The sequence below is a fragment of the Anolis sagrei genome, chromosome 3 (genome assembly GCF_037176765.1).
Source record: "Anolis sagrei isolate rAnoSag1 chromosome 3, rAnoSag1.mat, whole genome shotgun sequence".
Classification (NCBI taxonomy): Eukaryota; Metazoa; Chordata; class Lepidosauria; order Squamata; family Dactyloidae; genus Anolis; species Anolis sagrei.
Genome location: NC_090023.1, coordinates 145,851,072 through 145,871,916, shown reverse-complemented (window position 1 = coordinate 145,871,916; position 20,845 = coordinate 145,851,072). Strand labels below are relative to the sequence as shown.

The window sequence follows — 20,845 nt, the reverse complement described above, 5'->3', positions numbered from 1 at the left end:
TATAAATCCCAGAAGGCAACACCATCAGAGTTCGCTCTGGGGTTTTATGTATTATTTATTTGAGAAATTTCGGAGGCCTTCAGGCAGCTTCCCTCTGTCATTAGAAGAGGTGAGGTGCACAAATGGAAAATCTCAAAGTGCCTCTGTCCTTCTTGGATAACCCAAGTTACATGAGAATGTAAGTACTATTGAAGCTGGATTTGGTCACAACAAATGCTTTGACCTCTTCAAACTCTGAAGCCAGGCCTAAACAGCATCACCACAATGAGCTAATTATTTTGGGTCTTATTTATTTATATTTATTTATTATTTGAACTTACATGCCGCCACTCCCCTGGGGCTCGAAGCGGCTTACAAGAATGGCTAAAATCTAACAAAATTTAAAAGCAATTTAAAACAATTTAAAAACAGCATTATCAAACATTAAAAGCCTGTCTTGAAGCTGGAAATTACAAAATGCCACCCTGACGTGCAAAACTGTTTATTTTGAGGCTACCAGTGGAAAGGTAAGGGAGCATTCTCTTTCTATTTTCATGTCTTAAACTACCCAGTATAAAGTAAATCACACGATATGGGCTGGTGTTTTTTCCTCTAACCCTTCATGGCACTTGACTGAATGGGAGAGTGATACAGAAACTATAACTGTCCACCCTGTACATAAAAAAATATGAGAACAGTGTGGAATAAGACATATGGAAACCATAGTTATACTGCTTTATTGTGGTAAAAATATTGAAGCAATCCAGTACATAGAAATACTTTAAACACTTTGTTCATGATCATTACATATGAACTTTTCCACTATAAAGTGAGCAACATTTTGTTTGTTTTAGAAAGTGTACTGCATCAATTCCTTCTCAGACTTCCTTACGTAAGGGGTCAGGAATTATTTTCGTCCTAATATGCCATGGGCCTCTACCATACTGGTGCCCACTGGCTACAGTCTGAAACGTGCCAGGAACCGGCAACCAATAGCTCCTGAACTGGTACTGGTCCAAAGAACCACCGCTTTTAGTAGCTCCGTGATCTGGTTCCCTAACTATGAAACAGTGTTACATAGATCAAGAGGTAACCAGAGTTGTCAAACTGTCTTCACTGCTGACCTCGTGCAATTGCCTATGAGAGTCCAGCAAACATTATCCAAACCTCTACTGTATGGAGCTCAACATATGTGATGTTTTAGGATTAATCATATGAAAGATGTCATAGATTTAGTTATCCTGCTTTTTTGTTGCATTCTTGGTAAATTCTAGCTCATCGGGTTAATTCTAACCATTGACCAGTCAGGGGAACGAAGTGTGTGTGTGTGTACATACTAGGCTTGTGCAAATTCAGAGTGGTCGGTTCCCTTTGGCCAATCTTGCTTGTTTGGATGACAGTAACGGCAAGGGCCCAACCATTATATTTTTTGTCCATTACGGGATCATGTGGCAACTGTTCATGGCTCCTTCTCCCCTATTCGGCATCACATGGTGTGCAAAGAAGCTGCCATGTGCTGCTCACATAGGTTTTCCCTGTGAGCCCTGCCTATTGGGCCAATCAGAATAGAAGAATGCCGTGATGTGACTTATGCAAGGTGTTTGCTTCTTTAACCCTGTTGCTGAAACTCATGCTCCCTTGAAGGGAAACAAGGAAAGGGTCCCAGGAACGGAAAGGGGAGCCTCATAAGTCCTGCACTGCAACCAATGGGCCAGATCTAGATGTATTTTTCAGCTGCAGAAAAAAAATGGCTATCCGGCTACCTGTCCATTTTCGGGAGGTGCGTGAAAACGGATACAGGGATCTACCGGAATCCAGTCAGCAGAACCGGATCAAGATTCAGCCAAAACGCACAAGCCTAGTACACACAAACACACACGCACACGCACACACACACACACATATATATGTATCCACACATTTCCAAATTAAATGACCAAAACCCCCGCAAATGCCTACCATGAGGTCTGGAAAACCGACAATAAGAGTAGCGTAACTACGGTCATCAGAGAGCAGCCTGTTGGGTGAGCTGATTTTCTGCCCAATGGCTGCACTGAGGTGTTCTGAAGACAGCTGCTCACAAGAAACTGCCTGTGGCCCATACGGTTCTGAAGCTAAGCAAAGGCAAAGCAAACAAATACAGAAATCATGAAAGGCACCCAAAACCACAGATAGATAGATGAGGACGTTTGTTGTTCAAAAGTAACTCAGTTACAGGCCAGCAAAAATGTTGTTTATCCAATTGTTGGTTAATCTTTTTTCAGGATATCAGGTTTGCCTGATAACCTTTGGATGACTTAAAGTGTTTGTTAAATACAATCATTTGTTAAATACTGTTTTTTTTTTGTAAGGATACTTGTTCTACCATTTAGTTCACACACTTTTAAAATTATCATTCTTCCTGTTGGATATGACGTCTGGATTACACAATCGTATGTATCAAACTGTTCATTCATGAATACTTTGGTCAACAGCGTTTCTGTATGTAAAAACTTCCAAATGAATAGACTGTCTGTTAGAATGCCACTGTTCTATTTTTTTATGGCTACTTGACCTACAATTTATCTCCTAATGTTTTAGATTATGAAGTTATTTTTGTGTGGAAAACATTTTTTTTGACAATAACCCTCTCTGTTCTGTGGGATTTCTAGGTTATCTGCTGTGGTGTTAAGCACTGATAGTCTTGGTTCACATAGGCACTTTTTTCATTATTTTATTTATTTATTTATTTATTTGCTTTACTTCTATACCGCTTTTCTCAACCAAAATGGCGACTCAACGCGGTTTACATAATACAAGTTATCACAACAATACCCAGGCAATTAAAACACATTATACAAGACATACAAGATCAAAAAACAATTATTTTATTCCAAGCCATATTAGGATGAATAAATATGTATCTTTGTTACTTGATCAGAACACTGTCATTACAATATATAATTTCTCATACTATACACTTCCACTCTATTAATACCTCTGCAGGTCTCCAACATTTTTGTTTGTCAGGCTGTGAGTCCCCTGCAGACTAAGAGCTTCCTTATCCTTGCGTATTCCTCATTATTGGGCTATAAACACAATGGATGGTGTTTATTTTTTAATGAAAAGAATAGAGAACTGGAACTGTTTAACCAGTCATGTTTGCAGTTTCTATCAGAGTTGAATTAATGTTGCATCACCTTGGGAAAAACCTACCTATTCCTAATTCAGATGTATTCAGAGTGTGTGACAGCAGCTTCATCAAAAAGGCAGAGGATACACCCTATTCATGTATAAGTATAGAAATTCTAGTAAAAAACCTCTACCCTCAAAAAACTTTTGTCATCTTACCCATGGATGAAAGTGAGTACTATACATTAAAGGTAAAGGTTTCCCCTTGACATTAAATCTAGTCAAGTCCGGCTCTGAGGGGTGGTGCTCATCTCCATTTCTAAGCTGAAGAGCTGGCCTTGTCCGTAGACACTTACTAGGTCATGCAGTCAGCATGACTGCATGGAGCACTGTTACCTTCCTGCAGAAGCGGTACCAACTTATCTACTCACATTTACATGTTTTCTAACTGCTAGGTTGGCAGAAGCTGGGGCTAACAATGGTAGCTCACCCTGTCTGTGGATTTCAACTGCTGACCTTCCTATCAGCAAGTTCTGCAGCTTAGCAGTTAACCCACTGTACCACCATTTTACATTAAGTCTCATAAAAAAGGAAACAAACCCCTTCTTTGAGTAGAGTAGCAAAAAGCAAAAGCTTAGCCTGTCCTTGAAGAACCTAAAAGAAGACCAAAGCCCTCTCCGCAACTTCCATTCTCTTTGAATGCCTGGCTGGGGAAATGGCAGTGGTGGTGGGCAGGGACCCCCTGAAGCAGCACTGGGGATATTTTCAGTCTGCAAAGTGACCCTCAAATTATCCACAGGTCATGTCAAATTTTCTAATTTTGGCCCCCAAATCTCCCTGAACTTACATATGAAGTTGATTTATACATGAGTATTTATGGTACTGCTAGTGGTCTTCTTTAAAGGGCCAGTGCTGGAATAAGTCCAGTTCTAATAACACAAACATATTTCTGGTATGATACAGTATTGAACAGTTATGGTTAAAAATATCTGTTATAAACTGCTGTTATGACCACAGAAGAATGGAAAATGTCCTAAAGATAAGATAGCTCTGCAGATTTTAACAACCTCTTTGGAAAATTATGCTTATCTTTCACAAAGACAGAGGACCTGTTTTCAGATTGCAGCACACGTGGGGGGGCCTTTGGACACTTCGAGAAGAATCAGATGAACAAGATCTCATTAGCTGCATGCCCTTAATATCTGTCAGATAAATAATAGCAGACTACTGGAAAACGATGTGTATTTATCAACCAGCATGACAGTCTGGCTTCCCCAAGCTAACCAGGAAAATCAGGGATTAGCAAGGATTTGAAGCCACAGCTCCTAGGTCTGGGGCTACCAAATCTACCTTCTAAATTCACAATGGGAAACTGTCTCAATTAAGTCTTTCAAAAGCTTTCCATTACTAAAATAATGCAAAAGCTAGTAAATACATCAAGTTTCATCTGTTCAGATTACCATGACGCCTGCTTTAAATTTCATACCTGTTGTTTGACCAAATCCAGTCTCCTCTGGTTCTTCGCTAAGTGCATGCAACTGGCAGACACCACTCTCTTCAGAGTCCATATGCATAGGCTTTGTTAACAAAAATTTCCTGAAAAATACAGGGAATTCTCTATTGCTTATTTAAAATGAGTAGGTGGGTTTAGGCATTTCATCTAAATCCTGTCTTAATAATAATAATATTATAATAATATACTTTATTTATATTCTGCTCTATCTCCCTGAGGGGACTCAGAGCGGATTACAGAATACATATATGGCAAACATTCAATGCCGTTACACAATTAACAAGGACAAACAGTACATAGACAGAGGAAAGACTTCCCACTTTTTCATCTCTGGCATCTGGAGGCTGTGCTTGACTCGGCCATGGGGAGATGTTGTTGTTCCATTTTCCATGCCAAGGAGGCTGTTCTCTATGAATGCCTTCCTGATCGAATTGCCAGCATGTTTTCCGGGGCAACTTTTACCTCCCCTCTGAAGCGGTACCTATTTATCTAGTCACACTGCTGTTTTCAAACTGCTAGGTAAGCAGAAGCTAAGGCTGATGGCAGGAGCTCACCCCGACCCATGGCTCACACTGCCGACCTTCTGGTTGATAAGAATTTCTGTAGCTGGAGGTTTAACCTGCTGTGCTAGCCACGGCCCCATTTACTTCCAAGAAGCTTGGGAAGTTGTAGAGCACACTGGGTCTTGCTATAAACGAACATAAATCTATATATCTATATAAATAAAAAATGTAATGTTTGTTTGTGGGATTAACATAACTCAAAAACCACTGGATGAATTGACATCAAATTTGGACACAATACACCTATCAAGCCAACAAGTGACCATCACTCATAAAAACACTGAAAAACACAGCAGAAGAGACTTAAAAACCAAAAAAACCAAAAATACATTACAATGCATGCGCAAAACCACATATATGTATACAAACACACATATACACACATATACACAAATATATACACACACAAAACACATCTACACAGACTGGGCCACAGCAACACGTGGCAGGGGACAACTAGTATCAAATAAATATTTAATTTCAACTTGTTACCCTGTTTGTTACCATTGCATTAATTGTCTTTTCTGTACCAAGACCTCTCAGTACCCCCTCCTTCTCTCTCCCACAAACACACAGTAGTAAGCATACAAATGTAGAACTGTCAGACAAATACTTTCATCTGAATAGTTAGGTACCGAAGAATCCTAAAATAGTGATTTGTCTATGTAGATAGTTTAAATGCATTCTCCTACTGGTTTGTTTTGCTTTCCACAAGGAGCCAATGGGCTTCGGCCACCAAAAAGACAGACTTGAGGTTGATGGGTAGGGAGATGGTGTGCGCATGACCTTCCAGGACATCTAGGACTGTGAGCTGACTCCTGCAAAAGAAAGTGTGTGAGAATTAGATGGAGGACAATTGCCAGAAGGAGGGCTGCTTTCTCTCCTGAGATTGGGCTTAGTGAGAGGGAATTTCATTCTTACCCTTCTTCTTTGTAGAACACCAACCAGTTTTTGTGTGAAAACTCTTTGCACATTTTATGACTCTTCTGAAGGAAAAGAAAAAGCAGACATACACAAATTACAAATGTGCTTATTTGAAACTGTTACAGAATTTTGAAAGAATTCCCATACTGAGTTGAAAGATTATCCAATGAATAGTTGACTATTATATAAAAAAAGAGATCAGGTCACATTATTTATTCCACTGATTTGAGAGAGAATAATAATGCTACATTTCTAGAATCCTCACATAGTCTATTTGATTGTTATGTTTATGCTGTTTTCCACCCATCTGAACACTATTGCTATGCAAGAAAACAATATGACTTCCCTCATTTTACTTTGTAACAAAGGTTTCCAGCAGAGCGAACTCTACTTATAAATAAATGCTTGTTAGAAAGAATTGCCTATCCTATTAACTATTGGACCGAGACTGGAACAAAACAATCTTTCCTGTGTTGCCTTATCAAGTCAGGCCCATTGACAGATCCAACATAACACAGCTTGGACTAATTTGTAGTTTGCACTAATTAACTAGTAACTCAGACAGTGTCTCTTCCAGTCAAAGGAGCTGCTTAAGAACAGGGAGGAAAGAAACACATTGGACTGTTGTTGGAGTAGGAAGGAGGAAGTTCATCTCACAGGGGCATCCCACTACATGGCTACCAGCCTCCTCTCAGTAGACACAAATCAAGCAAAAGGTTCATGAGAACTATCACTCCTCTTGGTGTCCCCCCAGCAACAGCAAGGGTATCTCTTTGGGCAGTTAAACCTGGAAATCCCAACTGGATGGCTCCCCAAGAGGGTCTTCCTCCAAGGGCAAACCAAGAATGGGAAATTTGGAAGTACCTAAACAGACTCAGAAGTGGAGTGGGCAGATCAAGAGACAACCTGGCAAAATGGCACTACCTAAAAGAATCCCACACCTTGTGTGACTGTGGAGCAGAACAGACAACTCCACATTTATATGCTTGTCCACTATGCCCTGCCTCATGTACAGAGGAAGAATTGTTTGAGGCTACAGACAATGCCATTGCTGTTGCCCGTTTTTGGTCAAAAGATATTTATCCACCTGCGTTCCTTCTATTTTTTTATCAGTTTTATACTAATTTATGCGCTGCTTTTGATAGAAAATAAATAAATCCCACAGGGGCATAAGAAAGTGCCTCCCTTGCTGTTACAAATATCTAAAAACTAAACACCCCACACCCCTTAAAAAAGTAGCCCCCGGTGGCGCAATGGGTTAAACCCTTGTGCCAGCAGGACTGAACACTGACAGGTCACAGGTTCAAATCCAAGGAGAGTGCAGATGAGCTCCCTCTGCCAGCTCCAGCTCTCCATGTGGGGACATGAGAGAAGCCTCCCGCCTGGATGGTAAAATAACAAAAAACATCCATGCATCTCCTGGGCAACATTCTTGCAGACGGCCAATTCTCTCACACCAGAAGCAACTTGCAGTTACTCAAATCACTCCTGAAATGAAAAAAACCCTTTAAAAACAATAATCTCTGACAAATATTATAGTTTGCATTATCTGAAGCAAAAGAGTTTTCTTCAAATGTATTTTCATCCATAAAGGCTAGACACAATTTGCTATAACAAGGATTGGAGTAGAGTAGACTGAAGAATTATATTTGAATAATGCATTGTTAGAAAAGTGTTTTTTCTTCTACTTACAACTTCTTTGCCACTTTTGTTGCCCCACCAGGATGTTCTTTTTGGAGCCTCCTCATCATCTGGCGACAGCAAAAGACGTCGTAGGGTACCAGTGCTTGTATCCAGTAATAAAACAACATTACTCTGCAAATGGAAAATATAACTAATAATATTAATATTTATTTACTTATTTGATCAGTCATATGACCATTTCAAAATAGAACACGAGTAAGAAACAAGGCAAAAAGGTGAGGACAAGGAAAATATAACTATTTGATAACCTTGCATATCCAAACAACGTAAGTCTTTTCATATGAAGGAAAGAATAAGAACACATTTTATATATTGGCAGACTGCTCACTTGCTTTTTGAAATGCTCTTCTTTCAGCAGAATTGTCTCCATACTGGCACAACCAGCATAATGCTAACTGATTTTAGAGATTATCTGGAAGAGAGATCTGCTGGCACAACTGATCTCAGCAGCAGAAGAACCAAGAAAAAAAGTGCAAATCATGGAAGGAGTTGAATAATGCCAGATACAAACCCCTGTCTGCCCTGGGACTTTGCTACTATGCTGGCAGCCATTTAAGACAAGATCATGATAGTCCTAGGTAATTCCCCACATTCCTAGGCTGGGAGGAATCTGGATTCAGCACAGATGCAGTTGGCCTACTGACAAGTTCATCTGGCTCTCAGCCATTTTGGTGAATCAGTACTGTACTCACAGAAGAAAAATATATCCTTCTGTTCAAATTATTCTCCCTGTTCCAACCCATTACAAGGCAAACAAACCATCCACAAAATCCCATTTGCCCCTGCTGATGCACAATTGGTAAGTCCTTCCAAGATCTTCACAGGTCATTTCTGTAGTTAATGGTTGGAAGCGATTCACTAGTCAGTGGTTCCCAACCTTTGGGCCTCCAAGTGTTTTGGACTTCAGCTTCCACAGTTCCAAATAGCTGGTAAGCTGGCTGGGATTTCTGAGAGTTGAAATCCAAAACACTTGGAGGCCCAAAGGTTGGGAACCACTGTGAGATGAAGAGAACATAAGAGGGGTGTTGCATGTGGAACAATTCACAGGGTGAGATCTAGATTTAGTTATGATGATGACACAGACCTATCGAACTTAATTGGAATAAATTCAATAATGCCTAAATTAAATCTGATTTACAAGGATATATTTGAAGTATGACTAGGTCTGCAATTAAACCATACAGTATATCGTGTCCCAGATCATCAATCCTATCACTACTCAGATCATTTCAATATAACCATTACCTTCATTCTACTTAAATATAAACCCCAAGCTCTGTTTCAAGGATCCCTTGCATACAACACATAAGATCCACATCTCTGCTAAAACTTCTGTAGAAACTATCTATATAAATAAAAATGTAATGTTCGTTTGTGGACTTAACATAACTCAAAAACTACTGGACAAATTGCCGCCAAATTTGGCCACAAGACACCTACTAACACAAGGAGTGACCTTCACTCAAAAAATTGATTTTGTCATTTGGGAGTTGTAGTTGCTGGGATTTATAGTTCACCTACAATATGTGAGTTATATTAATTGTATTTTTTGGGTTTATTTTTGCTTTTTGCTTTTTTGCTTATTGTTTTTTGTTTTATTTATGTGCTGTCGGGCTTGGCCTCATGTAAGCCGCTCCGAGTCCCCATGGGGAGATGGTGGCGGGGTATAAATAAAGTTTTATATTATTATTATTATTATTATTATTATTATTATTAAGAGCATTCTGAACTCCACCAACGATGGAATTGAACCAAACGTGGTATACATGACTCCCATGCCCAACAGAAAACACTAGAAGGGTTTGGTGGGCATTGACCTTGAGTTTGAGAGTTGTAGTTCACTTATATCCAGAAAGCACTGTGGACTCACACAACGATGGATCTAGACCAAACTTGGCACGAATATTCCATATGCCCAAATATGAACACAGATGGAGTTTGGGGAAAATAGACCTTGAAATTTGGGAGTTGTAGTTACTGGGATTTATATTTCACCTACAATCAAAGAGCATTCTGAACCCCACCAACGACAGAATTGGGGCAAACTTCCCACACAGAACCCCCCATGACCAACAGAAAATACTTACGGCCATCCAGTCCAACTCCCTTCACCAGGGCAAGAAAGCGTCATCAAATCCCTCCTGACAAAGAGCCATCCAGCCATAGATATAGATAGATATATATGATTCACACACACACACACACACACACAGTATCATAGATTTGAAAGGGACCCTTAAAGAAGGACAATGACATGTTGCATGTTCCAGAGTAGGAAAACTGGACAATCTCCACATCAATGCTGACAAAGAAACAGCAAGAAGTACTGTTTACCCACTAGCATAAAAAAAATTACATATATTAGAAACCAACACTTTCTCATTACTTTATTTTCCAGGTCACCAGGCTGGGCCACAGCAATGCATGGCAGAGGATGGCTAGTTATGAATAAATCTACATCTTTTTAAAAATCAAGATGTGTTCTGGTTTAAATATAGTAAAGTGTCACCCACAACTGTCATGCTATTTAATTCTAATCAAGAATCTCCCAACTTAATACTTAACAGTTCTTATTTCTACCAAAATACTTCAAGAAGAAGGAGGAGGTGGAGACATTTTTCTTGATGTTCCTCTGTGTTCATTAGTGCAACGAAAGAAAATGTTAAGATTTTCCAGTCTCCAAACATACAAAAGACAGTTGTGTTCTTTCGCTTAGTGTTAAGTTTACAAGGTCAGCTATCAGTATAACAAGGCTCTTTTCTCTTTTCGATACAAATGCCTCCCATCTGCACCAAGTGACTGGTGGCATAATGGTTTTGTGTATAAAAATAGAATATTGCGTCACTGGTGAATATTTCCAGTTGCAGCCTTGGCACTTCTTCAAGTGGGCTGGGAAGATATGTTCTTCTAATGTGCAGTTTGTCTGATGTTTATTTTTTACTGGGAGAAGAGAAACCTTTGGGTGACCTCATGTCCCTAGTGTCTTACATTCCAAATATTCAACAGATGTAATGGCCATTATTTTGAGGTGCCGTTCTTTTATTTTTAGCTACTGCAAAGCTTCCCTTTCCTTGCTTCAGCTTGTATCTTAGCCAAGATTTTCCTCTCTTGGAAGAACTTAGTTCAAATAAGGGTGTAATTGCAAGGCAGAGGAAAGGGAAGCTGATGTCACGTGTTCTTTGCGATGCGTGGTGGTAGATTCTTAAAATGTGAAGGATAGAAACAAAACATTTGAACAAAACAAATTTCCTTTTTGCTCTGCCATCTGGCTGTTTGTGTGCCTTCAAGTTGCCCATCAATTTATAGTGATCCCATGAATTGCGTAGAGATTAGTATTACTAAGAGATCATTTTGCTAGTTCCTTGCTCTGAAATATATTAAAACACTTGGTATTCATTGCAGTTTCCCATCAAAGTACTGCCCAAGGTTGACACTGCTTAGCTTCCAAGATCCAACGGATCAGTGTCTTTTGGGTATTATAAGCTATCTTTGCCATCTGTAATAAAATTGGGTTGCTGTGAGTTTTCTGGGTTGTATGGCCATGTTCCAGAAGCATTCTCTCCTGACATTTCACACACATCTATGGCAGGATTCCTCAGAGGCTGTGAGGTATATCAGAAACTAAGCAAGGGAGGTTTATATATCTATCCAGGGTGGGAGAAAGAACTCTTGCCTGCTGGAGGCAAGTGTGGATGTTGCAATCAATCACCTTGATTAGCACAATTAATAACCTTGGGTAGAATCAAAGAGCATTCTGAACTCCACCAACAATGGAATTGAACCAAACGTGGCACACAGGACTTCCATGACCAACAGAAAACACTAGAAGGGTTTGGTGGGCATTGACCTTGAGTTTGGGAGTTGTAGTTCACCTACATCCAGAAAGCACTTTGGACTCAAGCAATGATGGATCTAGACATACTCCATATGTCCAAATGTGAACACTGGTGGAGTTTGGGGAAAATAGACCTTGACATTTGGGTGTTGTCGTTACTGGGATTTATAGTTCACCTACAATCAAAGACCATTCTGAACCTCACCAACGACAGAAATGGGGCAAACATCCCGCACAGAACCCCCATGACCAATAGAAAATACTTAAGGCCACCCAGTCCAACTCCCTTCATCAGGGCAAGAAAACGTCATCAAAGCCCTCCTGACAAAGAACCATCCAGCCATCCTGCCTGGAACAATCCTTTGTTGGGATATGTAAGCTGGCCTTGATTGTTTCATGTCTGGAATTCCCCTATTTTCATAGTGATTTCTTTATTTACTGTCCTAATTTTGGTGTGTTTTTTTAAAAAAATACTGGTAATATAATTGTCTCTAAAAGCTACCTGCTTTCTCGTAAGTCGACAAAGTAAATGAGTATTTTGCACTGCTATACTTGGAAGTGATATTTGGAGACAGAAATTTAATTTCTGTTCTTCCTTAGACACTTTTAAACAGAGGCTGGTTGGCATCTGTTGGGGGTGCTTTGATTGTGCTTTTTCCTGCATGGCAGGGGGTAGGACTGGATGGCCCATGCGGTCTTTTCCAACTCTCTGTGATTCTAATCCAACAGAAAAACAATACTGGATTCTGGCCTCTATCTTTTTACCACACATTGCACAAATGATAAAATAGTACACAAAGTTCTGGGGGCGGGGGAGCAGGATGTGCCACATCACTGTTCCTACAGAGAAAATATTTTGTAAAAGAAAACGAAGGAAGGAAGGAATAAGCAAAGCCATTCACCAGGATGAAGCATGCCCTCCAGACCTAGATATGCCAGACCTGCCAGCAATTGGACAAAATTGGACAAAATAACCAGTATTTGTAATTCAAAAATTTAACAGTATGAGCAAGAATGCAGAGTTCAACCTCGAAAGCAAATTCTTAATTCATCTGCTCACTTATATCCATGGCAGAATCAGGCTTATTTATATAATGTACCTAACCGCGGCATAATTATGGCTGATGACAAATTCTCATGTTGTCTGCTTCACAGAAGCGAATGGTGGCTGCTGTGTTTTCTCCCTTATTATACGCATCCTTTTATTTCCTGTTGTTTTCAGAGATGCTGCGGTTCTACCTTTGAGTCCTGTCACTTTCTGAACAAAGTCTCTGCTTGCGCTTTTCTCCAAAATGTAGACTGGTAGTTATGAATTCAATTTTTTAATAGCAGTGAAATGAATGTCCTAATTTATAAAAACATAAAGCACATTAGGTTGCTGTGGGTTTTCCGGGCTGTCTGGCCAGGTTCCAGAAGCATTCTCTCCTGACGTTTCACTCACATCTATGACAGGCATCCTCAGAGGTTGTGAGGTCTGAAAACGCACAGCAACTTAGTGATTCCAGCCATGAAAGCCTTCGACAACACATAAACCACATTAATTTTAAAGAAAAGGTCTACAGATGGGACAGCAAAAGCTTATGAATTGCCCTTCCCACAAAAATGCCCACAAAATCCACTCAAACATTATATTCGAATATTATATATATGTGTTGAAATCCCTTTCTTTGAAAACCCTATCCTAGCTTACCTACCTTGTTCATGCCCAGCATTTTAAAATTTAATTATTACATTTGGCCCAGCCATTGGTTTTTAAATGCTGTATGTTATTGTTATTGATATTGCTTATTGTGTTTTTTTGTTGTTTTTGAGTTTTTATTTTTTATTTTGTTTTAACTGTTTTGTATTGATTATTTGTTATCGCCTTTGTTTATTGATGTGCTGTGGGCTTGGCCTCATGTAAGCCACACCAAGTCCCTTGGGGAGATGGTAGCAGGGTACAAATAAAGTTTTTTTATTATTATTATTATTATTATTATTATTATTATTATTGATTTCTATCCATGATCAGGGCCTCTCCTACTCTTCACATATGATTTTTACTCTCAGTTGGTGGAGACAGACATACATTAGAATTGTTAGTGTAAAATAAGGCATCTGAGGAAGACATCGGGAACTGCATTTCCTTGTGAGAAAATAAAGGAAGCATGACTTTCATTTGTGTTTTACCTGCTCTTCATGTAAAATTACTTGACCTTTCAATGGATCGCCCAGAGGTGCCAGAGTCACAAAAGGCTGCCACATGCCACCAACTGTTCTTGGGAAGATATCATACAAGTCCACATAGTATCCATTCTGGCTAGAGGTATCCATAAAATATACGGAGACGGGATTGCATGTGGCCACAAAGATGGTATTTTCCGCTTCATTCTCTTTAAATAAGAAAAATAAATTGAAGATAAGTTCAAGGTTTCTCTATGATCAAAAAGTAAGTTTGCTTGCTTAAGTGGCAAGCAAACTAATGTATAATAAATTCTGTTTTAAATATGTATTTGAGCAAAAATGCAGTTTCTCATCATCAATAATTTATTGGAAAACACAAATAGTATTATACCTTGTGCCACAGCAACATCACATACTATATTCACTTCGTTCAGTGGTAGTGACCAAAATGCTGTTTCTTCTGTAAAACTCAGGGACCTGGCCTCATGCCTCTCCAGTGGAAATGGCTGAACATTTAAATACATTGGACCCTATAAGAAAGGAAGGCAAAATGGAAGCTAAGTCACATTCCTTGATGATAATACACTTAATGGCAGAGGATACCGGCAAAATCTATGTTCCTGAAAATCCTACCATGTGACCTATATGAAGGAAATCAAATATTGTGATATAACAATGCGCCTCTTCCTTTAGGCTTTAGTGGATACAATCACAGATCCATAGCTGATTATGCATTTGTAATACAAGTCACCCACATTCAAAAAGGTGGTGACAAGAATTATAGCTTTGAATAGTCAGCACACTAAAGATCTGAAACCATCATCTGAGATTATGATGTAGACATTTGGATTTGAGGAATACCACTAAAGCCTTTGGGAATCATCTTGGTTCTTTCCCATGCCTGTATACTCCCTGCCCATTCTGTACATTTGAAAATAAATGGACTATGCAATTTATTATTTATTTTCGGACAATTGTATCCCGTTATATCTCGACCTCCGCAGAAGGTGCGGAGGTTGGTGCCCACAACCAAAAGCATAAATATACAATTTAAATAAAAACAGTATAAAAACATTCGAACAATCAAATAGTCACCAATTTAAGTCATCATCCTAAAAGCAGCAATGGAGAGGACTTCTGAGTAAACATGTATAGCACTGTACTGCACACTGTGAATGTTTACCTTTCCTAAAAAAAATCCCTGACTAGAGTGCTAGGGACAAATTGGAGTATAAAACTATCTGAGGCAAGACACCAATAGGGAAAACCAATGGACAGGATCTCAACCAGGTTATAAGTAATTGAGAACTTAACATCTAAATAATAATAATAATAATATTACACTTTATTTATATTCTGCCCTTCTCCCCTAGGGGATCCAGAGCGGATTACAGCATTTACATACATAGGTAGACATTCAATGCCTTTACAATCACTTACAATGAGATACACAAACATAAACAAAGGGAGAGGCTTCTCCTTTCATTTCCAGCTTCTGGAAGCCATGCTTATCTTTGGCTCTAGAGAGGTGCTTTTCTCCATTTTCAAGCCGAGGAGCCTGCGTTGTCACCTCCTGGTTGTGTGGCCAGCAAGATTGCTTGGGGTCTCTTTTGACTTTTCCTGCTGAAATTGTATCTATTTTTCTACTCATATTTGCATGTTTTTGAACTGCTAGGTTGGCAGGAGCTGGAGCTGACAGACGGGAGCTCACCCCATCTCACGTATTCAAACTGCCAACTTTCAAGTCAGCAGTTCAGCAGCACAAGGGTTTAACCCATTGCGCCTCCGCGGCTCCCACAGTGCTTGAGAGTAATTTCAGATAACGATTTACTGCCATATATCTGGAAACATTTTTGCAATTAGCTTCGGTTGTTTTAAGTTTGCATTAAAAGAACCTTACTGACAAAGAGGAAGCTGAGAATTTCATTTGAACGTTGTTCTGCAAATTAGCTCTGTATCTTTTGCTGCTTGAGGTGAAATGATGGCTCCTCAGGAGAAAACTATTTGTTTCATGCAAGTGAGCGGGCTCAGATAATGGCCTTTGAAAAGAGCATTTGGATTCCTCCCATTACATTCATTAAAGCCTTTAAAAGATTTGATGTACCAAACATTGGAACCTGTTGTCTGGTTGACCCTAGCAAACTTGTACTTAAAATACAGTTTTCTCTCAGTGCTGTTTCCTGTTCGTTAATTTCATTTTTTTTCTTTCTTGTTCCTCCCAGCAGCCCTCAATAATCCATACTGAAACACTGCAGAGGTATGTGTTGGGATCACCTCATGCACATAATAAGATCAAAATTATTTTCTTCTGTTATTTCTCGATGGGCGCATACATTTGCAAGTGCATTCAAAAGAGCTTCTGGATAGTTAAGTGTTGCCCAAATGAATATTATGATTATAATACACACACAAATGTGTTTTTCTATCTGCAATGCTTTTGCACTAAGAAAGGCACCTGGGTTTACGATTTCAGTATTTTATGTACTGAGCCATCCTCAGTTTACTTCCGCATTAAGTCTTCTATTACTCCTGCTTTTTCTTTTTAGCTCACAAGCAATGGGAAGACATTGGCCTAAATCCAATCCTTAGCCCCCAATTGGAGTATACTCACTGATTTTATGGCGCTTGCATAAATGTTGCCTTACAAGTTCCTATAGGACTAGTCTAATTGTGACTAACAACTAGATTTAAACCACATAAAGTTAGTCCAAAAGAACAGTAGAAAACCAGTGTCATAAGTGCTGCTTTACAAGTAGAACATGGGGACATTTGGAAATTCAGAAGCAAAGAATTTTAATATTCTTGTAGGAGCTTCCCGTTCATGGAGAAAACAGTATTTACAAATGGCACCCTGAGGGAGCTGAGTACTCTGGTATTAAGGCATGTGAATACACCCTGTATGGTGGATAAAATTTGAGGTTTGTAGCTAAGAAAGCTTCATAAGATAGTGTTAACTTTCTGGTGATGAGCCTTCCACCATCTGTTGTATTCAGTATGGGTTCCTGGCAGGGCCGTAGCCAGAATTTTTTTTTGGGAGGGGTTGAAATTGGGGGGGGGGTGAAAATTTCACGGGGAGGGGGGTTGAAACCTGCCTCCTAGCTCACGCTGAAGCAAAGAGCAGAGCAGGGGGCAGAGCAGCCTTCCATAGCCTGCAGCTCCGCCCCCGTCAATCACCTCCACCGGGTCTGGCCTCCTTAATGAGAGCATTCAACACCCCTCCCCAACTTGGTTGCTTCGCTACATTGGCTATTGCTGCAAGTAATGACAGTGTGAATAAATTGTCAATATTTGATTGAGATAGTGCTTGCAGTTCTGGAGGGACTCTTAATTTTTTGCATCTACACTTCACTTCACTTCACTTTATTTCTTAATTAGTCGCTCTCCACCAAGGTGCTCCGAGCGACTTACAATTTAAAATAGCATTTACACAATGTAAAAACATTCAACATAAAAACATACAACAGTGACTTAGCATGGGGATTTGGTTAACCAGTTAAAATTCACGAGTAAACCGGGCTTTTTAAAAAATCTGAAACATTTCGGGGGGGGGTTGAACCCCTAACCCCCCCCCCTCGCAACAGGCCTGGTTCCTGGGTTGTTGTATGGGTTCCATTTATGGGCACCATTGGACACGGTAGGGTGTGTTTTCTATGGAGGGGTGTGTGTGTCAAATTTACAGATGGTCCAAGTCTGGATTTTTTTAACTCCCTCTGTTCTAAATTATTAGGGATTATTAGCTTCTAGAATGTTTAGGCTGACCTTAGATTTAGGAAGGCAGTATGGAAAGTATATACAGGTTGACATAGTTCTGAAGACCTTAAGGGTGAAAAAATATTACCGTGACCTATGAGTCAGAAATCCAGAATTCAGGAAAAGAAAAGGAACCTCTCTCAGGCATGCCAGAAGCCACGCACTGATGCAGTGCAGGAGCCAAAATAGTTGTGATTAAAGAGTGTAGATCACAACATGTAGCTGTGTAGTTACAGCACAGAAAAGGCATTACTCTCTGTGTCCTACCAAGGGCTGGGTTAATCTGTGCAAATTAGTACCTTTAACAAGACCTATAACACTTATACATTTACAGTTTTCATTATAATCAATGAAGCTGTGATTCTCAGATGATTACAGAAACCTATTTTGATTCGATAGGTCGGGCACAATTTCAGGAACATTTTTAGCAGATTGTACGGCTGCCTCTGTTTTGAACTCTTTTTTGATGTAAGTATGATGAGCATTACTGACTGCCATAAAGCCTTGACATCTGGCAGGCTGCAATAAAAATATCTTATAATTGTCAGGCAGACACATTTATGGTCATTATCAAGCTTTAGAAACCTCACAGACCTTTACGTTTATGCGATGTGTTTCCGTTGGGCATAGAATTTTTCGCCTTGCATTACCCATTTGGTTGACTTTCCAGTAGCCCATGAATTTTGGATTGGGCAATGGCAACCTGTCCAGAGAAAGATCAGTATTATTAATTTGCCATTTCTATGCAATACACTATGTAACAATATATTTCTCTGAGTTGACAAAGGTGGTTGTTTCCCTGCTGATATAATCTCAACCTGCTACAACACAGTCTTAAGATCACAATGATGCAATACAAGAATGAATTTTGCTTACAGTAAGAAAAGTGGCTTGACAAAGGAATACTTTATGCAACACAAAGAATTACATGACATGTCCAATAACCTCGTAGGTGAGAGTTTGCTAGAAATTTGAATGTAACAATTTCACAAGAACCAGGAAATAGATTTCTATAAAATACAATGGAAATTGCATATAGTAAAGGCTGAAGGGGAGATTTGGTCAAAAAAGCTAAAAAAGAGATTTCATATAAATTATGGAAACGGCAACATAAGCATGCAAAACAGCTTTTGAAAACCACTGTTGCTGGTTAATGACTTTGTCTATATTAGTGAAAGTATTCAGAACATTTTCTGTCTCTCACCCAAAAAAAAAAAAAAAGCTGACTTGGAGATATGTCTCAGGATACTATGTAATTGTGTTTGTGAAAATATAGGAACTGAAAGCTGCTCATAGAAGGCCCCAAAATACTAGTAACAAAAATACAGAGTTTTATAATAAAAATATCTTCAGTTGAATCCTCTCCAGTTTCTTTTAAAAAATTCTGAGAACAAAGATGACTAGGTAAATTCTTTTGAGTATACCTTGGCTGTGACACAGGGTACTTTATGCATCTGAATAGGTTAATAATTCTAGATGTATGTTTTTCAATTTTGCCACACATCTACATTTGAAGCTGTTAATTCATTCCAATCCTATGACAAAATAATATATTGCCTGTCACTTTCTGCAGTTGTGGGCAAATGGTGGTAGTAAGTGTTGAGAAATTATTTTAGCTAACATGAAAAAAGAAATATATGGCTCAGATGACAGAATTCTACACTTTTAGTTGATGTTTTCTGAATACCCTGTGCACTAACAAATACAAAATTACATTCGTACAGGCTATAATATAAAAATTCAATAACTGACATTCCTTTCTAAAATAATACTGAGCAGTGAATTATAGGTGAGGGAAGCACTCAGTAAGTCCTGATTACAGGAGAGTTGTTAATTGGGTTGCTTTGACTCTGTTACAGCCAATATGCCTTTTTACTGCCAAATAATTTTGTGTTTTTGATGGATTTGTTACAACAGACTAGTATGGCTGGTGCTCTGGAAACTCTAGATTTACTTTCAACAGAGCTCAAAAATCACTCAAAACAGCAGCAACCACATTGTTCTCTATTTTCTTCCAGCATCAACGGTTTGCAACTCAAAATTAATAACACAGATTTTAAAGTAAATTGTGTCTTGCATTTAAGAGAAATATTATTATTTAAGATGAATGCAATGCTTTTTCATATCAAAAGAAGGAAGTAGACCTAAAGAATAAAACAGACGAGTTAACTGAAAGAGGAAAGTTTAACAAAATGAAAGGAGTTGTTCTTCCGACTAAGTTGTTCACCAACATGCAAGCATGAATGTAATTAGGAAGAAGCAATATAGCAAAGCATAAACAGATGCTAAGGGATGTATGATGTATTATATATGTACATATTACTTTCTCTACACACCACTTGTCACCTCTTTCACTGGGATTAAATGTGCTGAAGAGATAAGCAAGACAAATCTCTTAAAAGAATAAAGAATAGTTCATGACTCTTCAAAAAGGGGCCCCCTCATCTCAGTTGGCAGTAAATAATCCTGGCTCGGATGCAAATAACCTGAAACCCTTTCAGAGAGCTGCAATATCTTGTGTTTCTGGAGAGCTGAGTGCACTCAAAAACATCAGGGCAAAAGAGAGAGTAAGTCAACCCAAGAGGGGATGAGCTCAAAACAAAGATTAGCTCAGACTCTGGACCCATCTAAACTGATACTATAATGCAGCTTTGAGATGACTGCAAACCTTGAGGAGCCACAAAACACATAGACCAAGATGTGCTGCAGCACATATTTAGGGTTCTATAGTATATTTTAAAAAGTGACAGGAGAGTTTGCATTCAGCCAAATAATGGACTGTAACAGATGCCAAGGTATCCCAGATCCAAGACAATATCAACTGCACAAAATGCAGAGTGCATTGAAGATACCCATCCCTGCTGTAGGACATCATTGCTGAAAAGTGTTTGAAGGGCATGGCATGGAAGCAGGGATCTTACTGACCCCTGAAAAAAAGTCCACTTTTTTCACTTCATATGCCACCATAGTGCTGATGCATATCACTCCCAGAAATGGGAAAGAAAACTGCAGAGCAATGTGAAGCGAGGCTCAGTAGATAACGCAGGCATGGGCAAAATTTGGCTCTCCAGATGTTTTGGACTTCAACTCCCAGAAATCCCAGCCAGCTTATTGGCTGTTAGGAATTAAGGGAGTTGAAGTCCAAAACATTTGGAGGGCTGAAGTTTGCCCTTGCTTGGGTTAATGTAACCAGCCTCAAACCAGATCCAGACGTATCAATCTAATCACCCACAGTCTGAAAGCCATTCCTCCAAAACGAGTTCCAAGATGGATTATAGTGTCAGTGTACGTGTGCCCCATGTT

At 39.2% G+C, this 20,845-nt stretch overlaps 1 protein-coding gene across 2 annotated transcripts in view; it reads right to left on the bottom strand.

Moving 5' to 3' along the window:
- The window catches only part of VWA8 (von Willebrand factor A domain containing 8), a 138,565-nt gene that overhangs the window by 36,193 nt on the left and 81,527 nt on the right, over positions 1–20,845 (bottom strand). The window contains exons 27-34 of one of the 2 annotated variants that reach the window (XM_060769237.2): positions 18,137–18,245; positions 14,184–14,322; positions 13,799–14,001; positions 7,783–7,905; positions 6,088–6,152; positions 5,859–5,984; positions 4,577–4,686; positions 1,939–2,093 (exon numbers count right to left, since the gene is read on the bottom strand). In XM_060769237.2, coding sequence (XP_060625220.2) covers positions 1,939–2,093; positions 4,577–4,686; positions 5,859–5,984; positions 6,088–6,152; positions 7,783–7,905; positions 13,799–14,001; positions 14,184–14,322; positions 18,137–18,245 — 1,030 coding nt within the window. Of the gene's footprint in view, positions 1–1,938; positions 2,094–4,576; positions 4,687–5,858; positions 5,985–6,087; positions 6,153–7,782; positions 7,906–13,798; positions 14,002–14,183; positions 14,323–18,136; positions 18,246–20,845 lie in introns of those variants that run through there. The other variant, XR_009631060.2, reaches the window with a different exon arrangement.